Here is a 17,167-nt window from a genome sequence, read left to right as displayed (position 1 = left end):
GACCCCCTACCCACCTATTCGTAAGATACAGGGATCATTCTAGGATTTTTGTAAGTTGTGGGGCATAAGTAGGGCCATAATTCACACAGAGGTGCCAAACTTAATAGCCAGTGATGTGTTTTGGGGCACTACTGGGGCCAATCAGCTTTCAGCTGGGGGCCGTGCCCCTATGGCCCGTCCCCAAATAGCCCCCTGGTGAGCTACCAGTTTAGCATGGATAAACGTGTGGCTGGCAGGCTCCAGCCTGTAGGGGTGGTCTGTAGGAATGCCTCTTATAAGGGCGAGACAGGGAACATCCATCTGCTTTTAGCTGAGTTCTGGTAAACAGATGGGTGACTGGCTGTTTGTGAACATCCGCCTGTGTTTGTGTGTGCCTGCGTGTTCAGGTGTGCGTGCGCTCGGTTGTCATGGCTCCCTCCCATCTGCCCTCTCATCCCCTCCCTCTTTTTCTGTTCTCCCACCCCATGAGATCAGGTCCAATGCACCACACTGCTCAGATGGGTTAGGGTTCTGAGACAACCTATTTCTGGTCCATAATTACCGCATGACACACCATGCTAATAAGTGGCACCAAGACTTCAGTCCAGGAAACAGTGAACCTCCGAGTAAAAGGCTGAGCACGCACATGCGTGCCTAGGAGGGTATGCTTTCAGAGCCTGGCTGCCTGGAGTAAATCAATGTGCGCCTAACATGAGATGTAGGTCTATCTTTAAGGGTGCCCTTTGCTGTTATAGCCTCCGTTTCCAGGGGGACGGCACAGACCCAGCTGCAAATGCTTCCAGTGCAACAGGACAGCTTGCGTCTGCTGCCACCCTGTGGCAACTATGTACATTACAACGCTAGAGTATCTTTTTCTGCCAGTTGATCAGGGGAGTTTTGCTGTAGTTGACCCGCTGTGCACAGAAGAGGCAACCGATGCCAAAAGCCATGGAAACCCAGACAAGAGATAGAGATGGATGTGAGAGACCTCTTGCCTTTACTCTGGGCCTTGTGTATGCCTTCCATTCATCAGCAGTAAGGAGGGCCTGACTGTGCAGTCCATGTGCTGATTATGGCGCCCCCTGGAGGCTTGGAGGAAGGTCTGCCATTGTAGTGGGCATGATAATAGCCTACATCATCCATCTCTTTGTGCAGGCTAACCATCAGGGGAAGTACAGGCAGGAACAGAAGGGCTAGAGCATTCTGTATTGTTCTAGCAGGTTCCATGGATGTGCAGGGAATCCCAGCACCCCCGGATCGGGCCCCTAGCCAGTCTGATTGCTGTAATCGGATCACCCAGCTGCCCCTCCACCTATCATTCACACCAGCAGCAATTCGTCAAAGACTCCCCGATTCCCCCCAGCCTCCTCTGGTCTCCAAGTAGCTGTGTAATGATTTGGGTATGAGGGACACATACAAGGTCAGGGGGGGCGCTGTGATGCCTGCCCCATTCTTGTCATCTTGAAGCATCAGACCAGCATGATATAGGGGCCCTAAAAAAACCCTAAGCAGGGGGTCCAAGGTGACATCTTGTCGGGGGGTGCAGAATTTCCAGCTATGCCCCTGCCCATGACTGTGGATCTTGCTCCCGGCATGTGGGGAGGGGTTTGTCAGCTGGCTGCAGTCCGCACATACAGCTCCCTACATCACTGGCATCATAAGGACGGACGGGCAGCTGTTGCCTATAAATCTGGGCCTTCTCGGCGGGGCTGCGGAGAGTTGGTAGCAGGCTGCGTAAGGATGCGGGCTGGAACCCCGGCAGCTGCCAGCTCCTGTCTACAAAATGGCCTGCCCCGCCACAGAATGATCTGGAACATTCATGCAAGGAAAACCGCCAATCACATTTGGGTTTGTGTGGATTATTCTCAACCGCCCCCCCACCCTTACCTTCTCGCTCATTAACCCCACCCTTTCTCTCTGTCACCCCCCCCCACAGGAAGTTCTACTACATCACGTTGCTGCGCGATCCTGTGTCGCGCTACCTGAGCGAGTGGCGGCACGTGCAGCGCGGCGCCACCTGGAAGACGTCGCTGCACATGTGCGACGGGCGCACGCCTACGCCCGAGGAGCTGCCCTCTTGCTACGAGGGCGGCGATTGGTCAGGCTGCACGCTGCGCCAATTCATGGACTGCCCCTACAATCTGGCCAACAACCGGCAGGTGCGCATGCTGGCCGACCTCAGCCTGGTAGGGTGCTACAACGCCTCCTTCGTGCCCGAGAAGAAGCGCGCCCAGATGCTCCTCGAGTCGGCCAAGAAGAACCTGCGCGACATGGCCTTCTTCGGCCTCACCGAGTTCCAGCGCAAGACGCAGTACCTGTTCGAGAGAACCTTCCGGCTTCGCTTCATCCGGCCCTTCGTGCAGTATAACAGCACGCGGGCGGGTGGCGTCGACGTTGACGATGAAACGGTGCTGCGCATCGAGGAGCTCAACGAGCTCGACATGCAGCTCTACGACTACGCCAAGGACCTCTTCCAGCAACGCTACCAGCACAAGCGACAGCTGGAGCGCCGGCAGCAGCGCCTGGCTCTCCGGGGTCACGCTGAGGGCCCCGTGCGCCGCTCCCGGACCGACCGGCCCCGGGATGAGGGCCCCGAGGATGCGTCACGCCTGCCAACTGAGGACTATATGAACCACATCATCAGCAAGTGGTAGCGAGTGGAGCTGGGATGCGCCTGGCCTGGGGTGACAGAGTGCGAGTTGCTTCATTTTGGGACTAGAAAATGGAGGGACATGTATAGCAGTGATGGGGGTCTCTGACTAACTGTGTGATCATCAATGCTAAGGATAGACACTACATTGGAACACCGGAGGGGTGTGAATTAGATCTGTGCAGTGATGGTACAGATCATGTATCGGGTCTACAGGAAAGATAATGACGTGCGATAATTTCAAAAGATAACAGATAGTGTAAAGTGAAACAGCTAAGCTTGCAATGGACATGCTAACAAGCATGTTTCTGCCATTGAACTGGACTGTGCTTTACTGAGTGGAATTGGAACATTTAAGATGTGCTTCACTATGTCATGGAGCCTTTCAGACATAGTGAAGATGTGCTTCACTATGTCATGGAGCCCTCCGCCGATGCTTCTTTTTGGGATTCATGACCACTTTTATGTGACCTGTGGATTGCATATCTCTATAATCATCTGGTCATGCTCAAATTGAACTCCTTGGTGTATCCAGACAGGCGCATTAAAGATAAACGGACAGCGTTTTAGAGTTAATATGGGCCTTAGGGCAGCCTTTCAATTATCCTCTAAGTATGAGAAGTGGCCCGCCCACTTACATGGCCCTCACCAGGTGATCTGTACAACCAATCATCGGTAGCGCCTTGCTATGTTCACTGTTACAGTGATTGGCTGAAATCTAGTCACATGACTGTTCTCAAGCGGCCTGTCAAAGATTTTTTGTAATTATCCTTGTTCTTTATGTACTGTTAGTTTGTTTTCACGTGTAATGATTTATGATGTCAGAATGCAGCAGGACTTGCTGTGGCTCCCTCCACTGGGGGCTCTTTTGCAACCCCCCTCCCCCGCTCCCTCCCCCCGCAAAAGACAGTTGCCATGCGACATAATAATGTTTTGTAAGACATGTTTCATTATAGGATCTTTTTAAAACAAGCATTCCACCACCACGATCACCTTCACTGCCATCATCATCACTTTTGCCTGATAACCACAAAACCATGGGTATGTCCATGTTGGGGGAGTGGCATGACTGTAGAATTACAAGGACAGCTCCTACTACCAAGGAAATACTGTGGGGGGCTATGCAACTTGCGGGGTGGGCGGTGATGATAAAAGTTTTTGACCAGCAGTGGGCTGGAGAGGGTGAGAAATTAATCCATTTTCTTATAACTGGATACTTGTTGGTATCCCTGCAGGCTGCTGGTAGCGTGCACCCAACACATTGGTGACCACTTCTAGAATGTTGCCAGATTCCTTTTCTGGAGTCACATTCTAGAAGGTGCACAGCATTCCACGGGGATTCCTTGGGGGGCTGGACTGTAAGGCCCCCCACTTGACTGGGGCTTCATTGTGCCAGTAATGTTCTGTCAAAATTTGCAGGAATATAGGCGCTTTCCCACCGTAGGAACTTTTTTCAAGAACCAAAACTGGGACCAGGAACTTCTGCCATGTTCCGGAACCACGACCGTAGGATTGTAGTTTTTCTGAGGCTGTTCCAGAACTTTTTTTGAGTCCCTACTCTGGATAAGACACTACTAAGGTGGGCCATATATTGATAAACTTGGTGACTGGTTTAGCACAAGCACCAGCGCTAACTTGGAAGCTACATGGAAGTACAGGGAAAGGAGATGGAAATAGTGGAGCAAAAACTGCGCAAATGGACTTATTTTTGTATCTCAGTTCCATTTAATGCATTAATGAATACCTATTTACTTGTGTCTCCATATTCCTGCATCGGAAAATTTGATTGATAACCGGAATACTTTTGTCTAATATCGCCAATGCTGGTGGTGACACTTGCCAGCACTTATTAATAGGAGAAAGTCATGTCATTTTTTTTATTCCGTGGAAAACTAAAGATCAATCTGCTGGCCAGATTAAATAATAAATTATAAATATGTTGTCGTAAAATATAAATATATCTCTGTGTCCCATTTTTATCACAGTCGATCCCCCTAGTAACTAACAAACAACTAACAAGATGACTTTTTTATCCTCCATTGTTTTAGCATGGCATTGTAGTTTCATATGAAATTATGTGTGAAGTTGAACCTATAAACCTTTTGCGTCTCCCATGCTTGTTTAGCGTTAAGGTCCCGGTTCCTGTGGTACAGTGGGAAAGCGACTCATGAAAATGGCCAGGAGTTACATAATCGAGATGGCCCAGGAACTAGATGGATCGCGATAGCCCAGGAACTAGGAACCAGGTTTCCGAACTTTGGTGGGACAGCGGCGATGCACCCAGAGCACATGGAAAACATTTCCAGCATCAGCACAAATTGGGAGATATATCTTTTACTGTCATGCAGGTACAAATAACTGAATCCGGGGGTGTCTGTATATATGCATCTGAGTGCATTTAGTGGGACAGTATCCAGCTTAATGTATGGATCTCTGCTAAGAACACATTCCTTGTTTTTAATTTCAGACTTTATTACTAGTGTGTATCCATTCTAAACTATTCACTCTGCATGCACTAGGCTAGAATCACAGATGATGGGAAATAAGAGTCTAGATTTTTCCCATCATGGAAATCACTCCCCTGTCAGTCTCCACCATCTCTGGACCCGTCTGTAAAAATACCATCTATTTCCTAAGGGGGCGCTAATTGCTATCAGAGGTCACATTCTGTAAATTAGCTAGAGCTGTGAGAATTGCGGCGTGTGTTCCTTTAATTGAAAACGGGGAATAGCACAGCGTTCCCATTGGCTAATGGAGAGGCAGCATGGGCTCAGTGGCCGAGATGAGCTGCTTCTGGTCAAAGTAACTATGATAGAGATGGGAGTTTTGATGTTGCCGATTTTCTGGTAAGAAGCGTAGATCAAACGCTGTCTCTGAGCTGTCATCTGTCTCCCAGAAGGAGCTGATAGTGGCAGGAAGGGCACAGGGGACTCTACTGACTTTGTGGGTTTAAAAAAAATAATAAATGGACCAATCCATGTGCGAAGTATGATCACATGACCAAGTAAGAGACCAACCGAGAGAGCAAAAACGTGGGCTCTCTTTCAAGGAAGTTTGGTTCAAACAATTCAGTTCTTGTGGGGGGGGGGTGCTGAAGACCCAGTGGAGGGGGTGGAGTTGGCACCTTCTTCATGTGTTTCTGTACTGTGTCCTGATTTTCCTTTATGATGCTGTGAATTGTTTTGTCATTCATGCAAATATGGATCCCTGAATTTGACATTAAAGAGAACTCATTTGTAAAGAGAGTATCCTCAGTGTCTTTCTGTTCCCGGGAACTTTTTGGGAGAATCTCGACCTCAGGTCTGGAAAGTTGGTGTATCTTACTGTCGTCCGCGGCTCGGCCGGCTGCCTCGGCCGGTCTGCATTTTGCTGAATTCTGTGTGCCGTTTGATTCGCTGGGTGAAACCGCAGGTGCTGTGCACGCCGTTTCATGGCAACCGCACGTTATTGAATTATATCTGTATATAAAACAAACCAGACAGAACATATGAGAGCTTATCCGTAATCATTAACACCTAATTCCATACTAATTAACTTCATTGCCTTACTGCAATTCCACAATTAAATATGATTAGAGCTCGTTACCTCACAAAAGGGTGGAAAGCGCAGGTAATCACTACAGCAGCTCAGCCAAAGTTGCCCCAAGGTGAGACACACTGCACTCCAAGAAGCCATTTGTTTTTAATTACCATAAAGAGCCAGTGGTAAACCAGTGGTAGCTGTCCCCTGTGACCCCCATCTGGTCAGGACCAATGTAATTGGCAGTGTGATCTCTGACACGGCCAATAGGAGCCGGCCGTCCACGTGTCCATCCATCCATTTCCAACAGCTGCTCAGTGAAATAGAATTATGACGGCTCAAAGCAGTTCCCAGGAATCACGAGAGAGATAGTGCACCATGCTTAGAAGTCATGGTGGCCCAGAAGTGTTGCCAGGCGGCACAGGAAGTGGTGCATGGTCCGTCCTGCTCAGAGTCACGGGGTGCATCCAAACACGGTCCCTGGATGACATACTGCATTCAGTGCAATTCCAAATAGTGCAACCGATGGATGCCACGCGATCCCACAAGGTCACCGGAGCTGCAAACAGAGACGGAGAACGTCACTCGCTCAGGAACATGTGTGAAGATGGCGGAGGAAGTACCATCTCTGTACAAATTCTAGCAGAAAAAAATTCCCTACTGCAGAAGTTGACTGAAATGTGTATTTTTTTCTTGATAATGATTTACGTTTTCAATGTTTGTGGGGGTCAAGCTACATTACTAGTAAACATCCGGGTTGGGCAATAAGCTACATGTCTGAACATGTGCATAATTTTCCCCTGCTTACATTTAGTACGCATTGCATTAACGGGTTTTGGTGAAATTCAGTGTCTGTGACTTTGAAGGCACCCATGGTGACCAGGAGCTGGAAGCCTGGAGGAGAGGGTCATGGAAGGTCCCCACTGATCTATGGAAGACGGCAAGATCGTCGGACTTTTTCTGCCAATAGAGTAACACTAACTACTGTTTTATCACTAAGATTATCTTAATGGATTTTAATTCACCTATAATGTTGTTGCTAAATTCTTCTCTAATCACTCCGGCAGGGCCAGCCGTGCTGGGAAAGACGCCATATGAAATCGATGGGATTGATTAAGTTCCCCACAGGCTTCCTGGGGGAGTGTCTGCTCCATCGGATTGGTCATAATCTGTGGCCCTGTCTCCCAATAGGCAGTATGGGGGAGGGGCACCAGAAAACCAGCTGTTTTGGGCCAGTGCCAGGTTAACAGCTTCCACCATAAGGTCTCTGAGTCGGCTTCAGCCTGCTACACCTTGACATCTACCCCCCCCCCCCCCCCCCAATAAAACAGCTGAGTCCGTCCCCAACAGACCTGTCGGCATTGATATAACATGGTTGCACAGGGTCTCATGGCCCTATTGGTGGGTGGGGGGCTCATCCATCTCTGCTGGCATAAATAACATATGTACCCTTGAGATGGCTGGGGCTCGTCAGGAAACGCTCTGCCTCGAGGCCGCACAGGCTCCTAAACACACCGTGCTCTTCCAACCTCACCTGCCAGTGTAGCCACCCCTTGATTTAGCGACAGAGCGACGGATCCCAGCACCTGTTCAACTTTACAGAGCCGTTTGCGCTAAGAATGGCAACGAGCAGAAAAAAGTGAAAGAGGAAAACTTAAAAGAGAAAGGATGAGACAGGAGTGCTGTTAGCCACCTTATCTCTACCGCCCCCTGTCTGTCGACGTGTGCATGCACAGCCTGCTCCATAGCCACTACTAGGAATCACATCTATCCAGGTCATCCATCCTTTATTTCCACACTCCACTTGCTTCGCTCTAATAAAAACATAAAACAGAGGCTGCACTTTGCTCTGGGTCGACTATCAGCAGTGACGGTAATGGGTCGGTCCTCCGTGGCCAATACCATTGTCCTTCAGAAATCCAGGTTAAACAGAAGCCATCTCCCCTGCTCTGCCGCCCCAGGGTCCCCCTCCCACATTACATTATTATTTAGTCAGCAGACCCTTTTTTATGCTCCAGTTGGGCCTACGTGGCAGTCATACACCGAGTTGTTTTGGTTCAGATTAATTGAGCTTTGACTCCTGGGGGCGAGTCTCTGTACTCGTTATTGTTTGAGTTGGGGTGTATTGGTCTCAGAAGATGGGTCAATTTTGCATTGATGGAGGCTTGAGCTTCCAAGGAATTGAAGTGTGGGGGAGGATAGATGTTAACAGTCCTGTCCCTTACCCCCCCCTCCAACTCTGGGCTAGCATGGCCTCACATTTGTGCGTCTGGGTGCCTTGCTTTCTCCACTAATGGGGGGTGGTTTGTTTTATTACTGGGGCATGAAACATTGGGGAAGACAGACTGCAGGAGATCTCAGAGCCTGTAGCCTGCAGGTGATCTCAGCATCTTTAGACTGCAGGATATCTCAGCATCTTCAGATTGCAGGAGATGTCAGCACCTTCAGACTGCCGGAGATCTCAGGACATTCAGACTGCAGGAGATCTCAGAGCCTGTAACCTGCAGAAGATATCAGAGTCTTCAGACTGCAGGAGATCTCAGCATCTTCAGACTGCAGGAGATGTCTGTAGCCTGCAGGAGATCTCAGCATCTTCAGACTGCAGGAGATGTCTGTAGCCTGCAGGAGATCTCAGCATCTTCAGACTGCAGGAGATGTCTGTAGCCTGCAGGAGATGTCTGTAGCCTGCAGGACATCTCAGCGTCTTCAGACTGCAGGAAATCTCACAGCCTGTAATCTGAAGGAGATCTCAGTGCCTTCAGCCTGCAGGAGATCTCATAGCCTTCAGCCTGCAGGACATCTCAGCATCTTCAGACTGCAGGAGATTTCTGGTGTCTGTAGCCTGCAGGAGATCTCAGAGAATTATGCCTGGAGGAGGAAACTAACCCCTAACCTTCCAGGTGCCCTTCCAGTGGGGGTATTGACCCCTTGTTTAAATATGTAACTACTCTACCTACGTCCTCTACTTGTTCCAGAACATCTGTTTTTTATCTGATTGGATGCACCTATGAGTAAGCTCATACTTATATGGAGGTTCTATGAAGCTCCTGTGCGGTGGGATGAGACAGGTGTGTCTGTAGCAATGCTGCATTCTGTTCCTGTGTCTTTTGCTGAGGTGTCTATGGTTGAGGAAACATCACACCTTCACCCGAAAAGCCCCTAAATCCTCTCCAGGCTCCGAAAGAAGCCGGGAGCCTGGGATCAGTAAGCCAACATGGAAAACAGTCAGATATTGTTACACTGCCAGCAGTGTAAATCACAGGGGAGTTTCTGGATGCGTCTCTTGGTTCTCACCTGTGAACGGCTTTGAGATCGGCTCATTCTGTGGCTGGGCAATTCATTTCCAAGGTGTTTCTTATTTGTGTTCTCTGTTACCTCTGTTCGGCCGACTGAACAATAACATTTTCGATGCCAAAATGTCGGCCTAGTGAAGTATCCAGGGGGATTAACATTTTAATTAACTGCTAATTATTACAAGACCACCCTCATTGTTTTTTAACAGTCTTGAAGGAAGAAGAGAAACGCAAATGGAGATTAAAACATTTGTGCGGCTTAGAGGAGATGGAGAAAGGCTCCAGTGGGAGGAGGGAATGCTACAGAGGCATGTTTCTCATTCTTCTTGGAAGTGATGATTATTTTTTAATGCTCACAATCCCAGGGCCTAGAAAGCAGCCCCCTCCACCCGGCTCCTGCATCAGACTGAGACACGGGGCCCCCTGGTGGTCCTCATGGAGGATGACATGCTGTAGACCCTCCAGAGGGCTAAACTCTGGCCTTGCTGTCATGGCAACACAGCCTTGAGCGCAGATGAACTCTTGGAAACTTCTGGAAAGCCGTTTATGCTTGTATCAGGCCTGCCTACCCTTCTGATTGGGCACACTAATCCTTAGTGCTTATAGCTGTACTGCTAGATTTTGACTGATTTGGCTCCCGACGACTGCAGATGCCCTTGTGGGCCTGTGAATGGCGCTTCCAACAGTGACATGTGCTTGACGGCTAGATTGGATCCTTGGCGGCACTTTTGAGGATCTCCACGTTTATCTTACCATGCCCCGTACCACTGCCAGCAGAAGCCAGCCCAAGCATTGAAGATCATCATCAATAGACACCCCTACCCCTTAAACAACCATTGCTGTACAGGAGGCCCATCGCAGAAACAAGACACACTGCTTAGATTAACATCACGCTGTCCCACCGAGAAAAGGCTCTCGTAATCCTGCCCCTGCTGGTTGGGGTGGTGGGGGGGGGGGGGTGATCACACCTGGTCACAGCAGTCCCAGTTGAAGCATGATCCCCAAAACAGCCTGTTGCTCTCCTTTTTCCCGTTCAGATGACAGGAAACAGGCCCCTGCCTGCGCAAGTATGTGCTGTAAATGGGATGGTTTGTTTGAATCAGGGCAAACGTGTGTGTGTTCCCGTTAATGCCCGGTCACAGATGTACGTCGGGCTACGACATCATGTGATTTCATCCAATGTCATAATCCTGTCTCCCTGGTTGCTGGGTCCAGTTAATGGGATGTGACCGCTTGGGGTCTTGCTGACCCCCTCTGAGCACTGTGGGAAACGAGCTTCCCGGGCGTGTTTGACATGCCTGGTATGGGTGTGGGTAATGCTCCTGTTTATTACTCCAGAAATGAGGGCAGTAAGTGAGCTGATCATCTCCGGTGATGCTTTGGGGCCCCGACGTGTTAATGGGATGGGCAGTTCGGCTCGTTTATCTTTTTTAATCCTTTATTTACCTGCCTGAAATCTCCCTCTGCCCACGTCGCCTCTGCTAGGTCTTCTTGCACCCGGTTGGCGCCGTCTTCCCATCCCCGTGATTTATTTTATTTTCCCGTAAGCCTTTCCGGAACCCTCCTCTGTTGCCAGCGGATTGATTTCAGTAATTTTGCCTCGCCCGGAGTTCTCGGTCCCCACCTGTGATTGCAGGCAAGCCCGTGCCATGAAAAATAAGAACTTTTTTGCAGGTTATTTTAATGGGAATAATCTTGCCGTTTTGTGGAAAGTGTGAACCTACAATACTGAGGAACTTAAAATAGACCCAGTAGAAAACAAACAACATGGCTTTGTTTCATTGCCCTGTACTGGCATATTGGTGTGATTACACATGCTGAAAGACCTGGAGAACAAGAAAATGTGTTTCAGGTGAACATGGACTGCCCCCTAAATGAATTTCTGTTCTCATGAGAGAGTCTCTGTTCCCTTGGTTGAGTCTCAGCTCTCCTGAATGAGTCTCCGTTCTCCATAGTGAGTCTCTTTGTTCTCCTTAATGAGTCTCTGTTCTCCATAGTGAGTCTCTGTTCTCCTGAATGAGTCTCAGTTCTCCTGAATGAGTTTTTGGTCTCCATAGTGAGTCTCAGCTCTCCTGAATGAATTTTTGGTCTCCATAGTGAGTCTCAGCTCTCCGGAATGAATCTCTGTTCTCCTAAGTGAGTCTCAGCTCTCCTGAACGAGTGTCTGTTCTCCTAAGTGAGTCTCAGGTCTCCTGAATGAGTCTCTGTTCCCCTGAGCGAGCCTCAGCTCTCCTGCGTGAGTTTCAGTTTGCTTTTTGAGCAGGTAAGACTCAATCTCTTTCTCTCATGTATGATTATATAGTTTCCATGGTAACACTCAGAATGCATTCACTTCCCCTCTCCCAAGTTAAACATTTTCATTCCTATCAAACAAGACGAAAGTGTTTGATATAAGTATATACCCGCTTTCCTTATCCAGGGTACCGCAATTCAGGACAGCAGTGGCGGGGGGAGGTGGCATGACTTGTGGGCGGGCACTGCATTAAAACTTAATCCCAGCATGACCCCCTCTTACTGTCTAACAGGGGTGACCTCCTAAAGGTGAGGGGAAATCAGCTCCTGTCTGACTGAACTCGGTCGTCCTTGGAGGGCTGGTGAGATGCACACCGCGGACTGTGAAGCAGCGGCAACAGGCCGACCACAGTCACCTAGGGGTTAGGGTTAGTGGCTTTATGCTAATTTCAGTGCATCCCAACTCACCATCTCCACGCATAACAGCCTGAGAAACATTATTTTGGGGACAAAGAGAGAATATCTAAAATACAGACATATAGAAATATTATACAGTGCTGTGTGTGATACTATAATATAATAGTTCTAGGCAGGCAACGAAAATGATGTTGAAATGATCATCATGCTGATGTAAAACTGTGTTATTGTGCCTGTCAAAACCTTTCCTAAAGTCACCCCAGCAAGCACCCAATACACCTGTGTATTATTTGACTCGGGCATTCGACATAGCATATTGTGCCGATGGTAATATTTAACAGATACATAGAATGGCTGAGGTGTCCCTGAGGAGAGGTCGGGGAACTGAAGCCGTGTTCATCTAAGCATCCAAAAAGGCATCAGTGACTTTTTGGAGAAAAGAACACATTCCTGTTAGTTTTTATTGTGTTGCTGTTATTTTGCATATTCTAATGTCAAATTGTGCTTCATGTGTTTAGTAAAAATACAGTTACTACCCAGAGCATTGGCTTTAAGCATTTTCTTTGAGGGCCTTAGCGTTTTGCATAATACTCTATCATTTAGTTCCTGCGACATTAGAGGTAGAGAATTGTGACGGCCGCCTCTGTAGCTGTAGAAATGTAACCAGTCTGTATTTTCAGGGCATGAACGGTGTTCTGTGGGCGGTCGGGTGAGGCCCCGGTCTGGCCGCTGGTTGACGATGTCCTTGCTGGGTTTGTAACTGCAGAGGCAAACTGACACCACACCGAAACCCAGGAACAGGGACTAGGCCTGGGACCTGACCGCCTGGCTAATGCTGAGGACCCCCCTCCCCCACCAGAAGGGAGTGGGACACTGCCAGCTCTTGATCGCACATGGCCCCCCCGCGGAGCTGGCAAACTTAAGAGTCAGAGCCCCTCCCCACTCCTCCATCTCCTCCCGCCGCCGTCCCCACATTCTCGGTGGCAGACAGAGGGGGCCGACTGCCAGAACTGTATTTTTGGATCCTTCACAGATTTAATTCCCCCCCCCATTACTGATCCGCTTTACTAAATTTCAACACCACAGAAGTTGTTACCCCCCCCCCCCAACAATGCCAATTTACACTGGTGTTTCTGTTCCATTAAACTTCATGGAAACATCCCATAATAGACGGACTTAAGGCTGTACCTGGATCCCCTTTCCAGGGTTAGGGTTTATAAACTGGCAGAATAACACGTCTTTAAAGCCAAATTTCGCATTTGGCCTAATTGAATCCGTTTGACGAGGGCCTTTGTGTCCTTCATTCCAGACAAACAAAACTCTCAATTACGCTGGCAGACCCGTGAAATGCAGAAATGCTGAAATTCAGGCTCTGGGTGATGATTAAAGCTAGCTAACGCGTCTGTGCTGAAGACACTAGAGGCTGGAGGACAGACGGGCAGTGGGGAGGTGCGTGGGTCCAGTCTCACACACAGAAGCATGTGTTCGCGTTTGGACATACTGGGCTGGCAGAGCGCATGTGCACACACACACACACACACACACACACACACACACACACACACACATGTAGGGTATATCTATCCTTATGGGACCCGCTCATTCAGTTCTATGGGAAAATCTATGACAACCTTAACCCCCACCCTGCCCTAACAATAACCATAAGTAACCAAGCAGAATACAAGAGTTTTTGCATTTTTAGTTTTTTCACAGCAGTGACTAATTTTTAGAAAATAGTTTTTTTTCGGATATTTATCACGTTATGGGGACATTGTGTCCCCATGAGGATAGGTATACCCGCTCACACACACACACACACACACACAAACACACACACATACAGACACACACACACACACACACACAGATGTACACAAAGATGCACATATACAGGCGCGCACACACACACACACACACACACACACAGACATACAGACACACAGACATACAGACACACACACACACAGACACACACAGAAGCACGCACACACACATACACACACACAGGCAGGCACACAGACATACACAGACACACACTCTGATTAGAATAACGTACCCATTTGTTGCCTTTCCCGCTGCTTTAGTGTTGCTAAGAGTGACCTTTCCTTTGATCCGAATCACTGTAGTGCATAAGTTTTCCTGGACAACTGTGTCATCTATGAACACACCGCAGCAAGCTCTCTGTGGAAGACCAATTCATTTAGCGCTCCTGATAATAAAATATGGTGGTGTTGTGGCTCCCCCACCTGGTGAAAAAGGAAAAGTACAGAATATGAATGCAGAGTCGCCTAGGCGGGGCTTGCTTTTTGGGATGATTGCACAGTGAGCAAAATCAGAAAGGTGACTATCGCAGGGTGGGAATGGTGCTGACCTGGATTAACCATATGGTACATGCCCGGGGGCACTATGTACTCAGGGGCCAGCAAACAGAAATCCCCCCATAAGCCCCCCTCATCCACCACATTCATCCCATTCAAGGTCTTTTAACGAGTTAATCCAATGGCCTCAGGGTTTAAATGGACAAATCGGCAAGACCTGAAATCAGCATAAAGCCAGGAGCAGCCGCCTTTAAAGGAGACGACGAGGAGAAACATGCAAAACAAAGTCAATGCCCCTGAACGTGGAGATTAAAGGCCGGCAGTTGCTGCACCCCCCAGGGAGGGTGGCCACCAACATGACTCATGTCCAAAAAGGAGGACTGAGGCCCAAGAAGGGCGACACCCCAATTGCTGCATTGTAAAGGGGAGAAAGTCAGAATGATTCCATTTGGAACAGAACTGGATTGGTCTGAGCCTAATATGATATGTTTTTAGGGCCCCATGCTGGGGCCTTAATCAGTATCCTAACTGACTGATCCCAATGCATACGGTGGTATCTTACCCGTCAGGAGTGCAGGAAGGGGCGTCATCTGATTGGGGCGTCCGATGGCCCGGAACTCACAGGGAGTTCCTCTAGCCTGAAGCTCAGAACCTCAGTACAGGCCACAGGACCGGCCACCCCCCCCCCCCCCAGCCGCTCTGCTCGGCCGGCTCAGGTGTGTGGTGCATGCAGGGAAGTTCTATTTTCACCGTCAATAAGATAATGGATGAAAGATGAAAGCAATGGAAGAAAAGGTAATAGGTAGGATTCTGTTCGCTCTAGAAGGTCATGCTCGTCATTAATTCGGCTCGATTCGGCATTAAGTGGCTTGATGGGCTGAGTCGGCCTGTTGAAGGACAGCAGGAGCGCCGCTTATAGGGATGAGCCTGCATGGTCATGGCTTGGGGCCGAGCATCCAATGGAAGTGCCCTGTTTCTGGTGCTTCAGAGCTCATGGTCTCCTGAAGGTCAGTAAGGGCTCGGCTACATGATGGCCAAAGGCTCTCAGTGCAGGGAGGGTGTTGCCTTTTCTTCATTATAGGTACCCTGATGGAGAATCTTCCAGAAGTCAACCAGCAGCCCACCCATGGTCCCCCAAGTGCAGAGACAAACCCACTGAAGAGACAGCAGGCTATCTGAGGAGCATGCAGGCTGTGGTTTTCAGACTCCAGATGGGGCGCTGTTTCATATCCCGAGTTTGTGTTGTGCTCTGTCCCCTTCGCTTAATTCTCTGAATATAATCCCAGCTGTTCGAAATATGTGGCCGAGTTGGAGGCTTTTGACTGGAGATAGAACACCCAGAGGTGTGAGGCAACAGTGCTAACCACTGCACCACCCGAAAGTAATATTTTAAAGTGAGTATAGCTGATCTAAATATACCACATGACCCTCCAGTAACTGAAATATTTTAATGGTACTTGTGTTATCTGTGGGGAGAATGTTGACTCTTCGAGAGATGGAGACTTCGGAAGACAGCAGACGGATTTGGAGAACATGGGGGGTCATGAGGTCACTGGAAAGGGGTGTGTGGCTCCCAATATCATTGCAAGAGGAGGAAGGTCCAAGTTTTTAGAGTCCTGGTGCTCCCTGTCTTGCTGTATGGCTGTGAGACATGGACGCTATCCAATGATCTGAGGGTGATCCTCTTTGCTGGGGACCCAAGCGGCTGGACCAGGCCAAGGGGACACCCACGTAACACCTGGCTGTGGGAGGTGGATGGACATTTCCGGAAGGTGGGAATGGACTCTCTGTTTGCCTGGGGGGTCGCTAGCTGGGATCTCGAGGTGTTTCGTCATGTGGAGAGTGTGGCAACAGGCTGCATCAGTGTATGCTCCCCAGCTTGACTTGTGTTGTGCTCAGGTTAGATTAGTGATCAGATTTCTTTCACCATTAGGCTGACCCAAGCAATACCAGAAACATAGAGATTTCTTGGGTAATTTAATCTGAACCTATTAAAGCAAAATGACGTAACAATTTTATTGTAGGATATAAATGTCCGTGATTTAAAACTTCACTTCATTTGTACTTTTTTAGTCTTTCAATAGCGTTGTTTCTTTTTCTCATCCAAATACCGTTTAATTCGTCTTCCGCAGGCGGCTGAAGTTAAATTTCTGTGCCACAAGATGGCAGAGGAAGTGAAGTTATCGGAAAAAAACAGCATAGCTATCCATGAATTCACCACGATTAGTGGGAAAATGTTATTTGATTTTACATAACTGTACGTTTTTCTTTGTCGTTGTCACTGTTTTTACAAGAAGGTTAACAAAGAAGGGTACTCAGTTCTGTATTTTGGAAACAGTCAAATAGTGCATGACAAGGTGACAGGATCCGATCATGCCAGGTTTCCCGAACTTCCATACTGGGAACGCCAGAATCCAACATGGTTTGCAGATTTACATGTTCAAACACACTTATTAAACCTGGTGCGTTTGAACCTGGTGAGGATGTGAGCAGGGTAGTCAGTGTAGTCTGCAGTCTGTGTTGGATCCTGGCCCTCCACGACCGTAATGGGGGAATCCTGGTCCACACCTCGTTCCGTCCATCGTTTCCCCAAGTTCCCCGATTGGCCAGCGGGTGACATTGGCCATCCCATTCTGCTCCCTGTGTTCCCCTAGGTCTGCCCTCCGCCCCCACAGTCCCCATTGTTCTCCCTGTTCCCTGGGCTGCCATGTAGCCGAATGGACTGACCATGCAGTCAATAACCAATTATCACAAACCGT

At 48.8% G+C, this 17,167-nt stretch overlaps 1 protein-coding gene across 1 annotated transcript in view; it reads left to right on the top strand.

Moving 5' to 3' along the window:
- The window catches only part of LOC125740823 (heparan-sulfate 6-O-sulfotransferase 1-A), a 51,043-nt gene extending 45,169 nt beyond the window's left edge, over positions 1-5,874 (top strand). The window contains exon 2 of the mRNA XM_049012523.1: positions 1,916-5,874. Coding sequence (XP_048868480.1) covers positions 1,916-2,633 — 718 coding nt within the window. The 3' untranslated portion in view covers positions 2,634-5,874. The remainder of the gene's footprint in view (positions 1-1,915) is intronic.
- The last annotated feature ends 11,293 nt before the right edge of the window (positions 5,875-17,167 follow it).

This window comes from Brienomyrus brachyistius, chromosome 4 (assembly GCF_023856365.1).
Source record: "Brienomyrus brachyistius isolate T26 chromosome 4, BBRACH_0.4, whole genome shotgun sequence".
Classification (NCBI taxonomy): domain Eukaryota; kingdom Metazoa; phylum Chordata; class Actinopteri; order Osteoglossiformes; family Mormyridae; genus Brienomyrus; species Brienomyrus brachyistius.
Note: the sequence above shows the minus strand (reverse complement) of the source record. Positions and strands in the feature narration are given on the sequence as shown.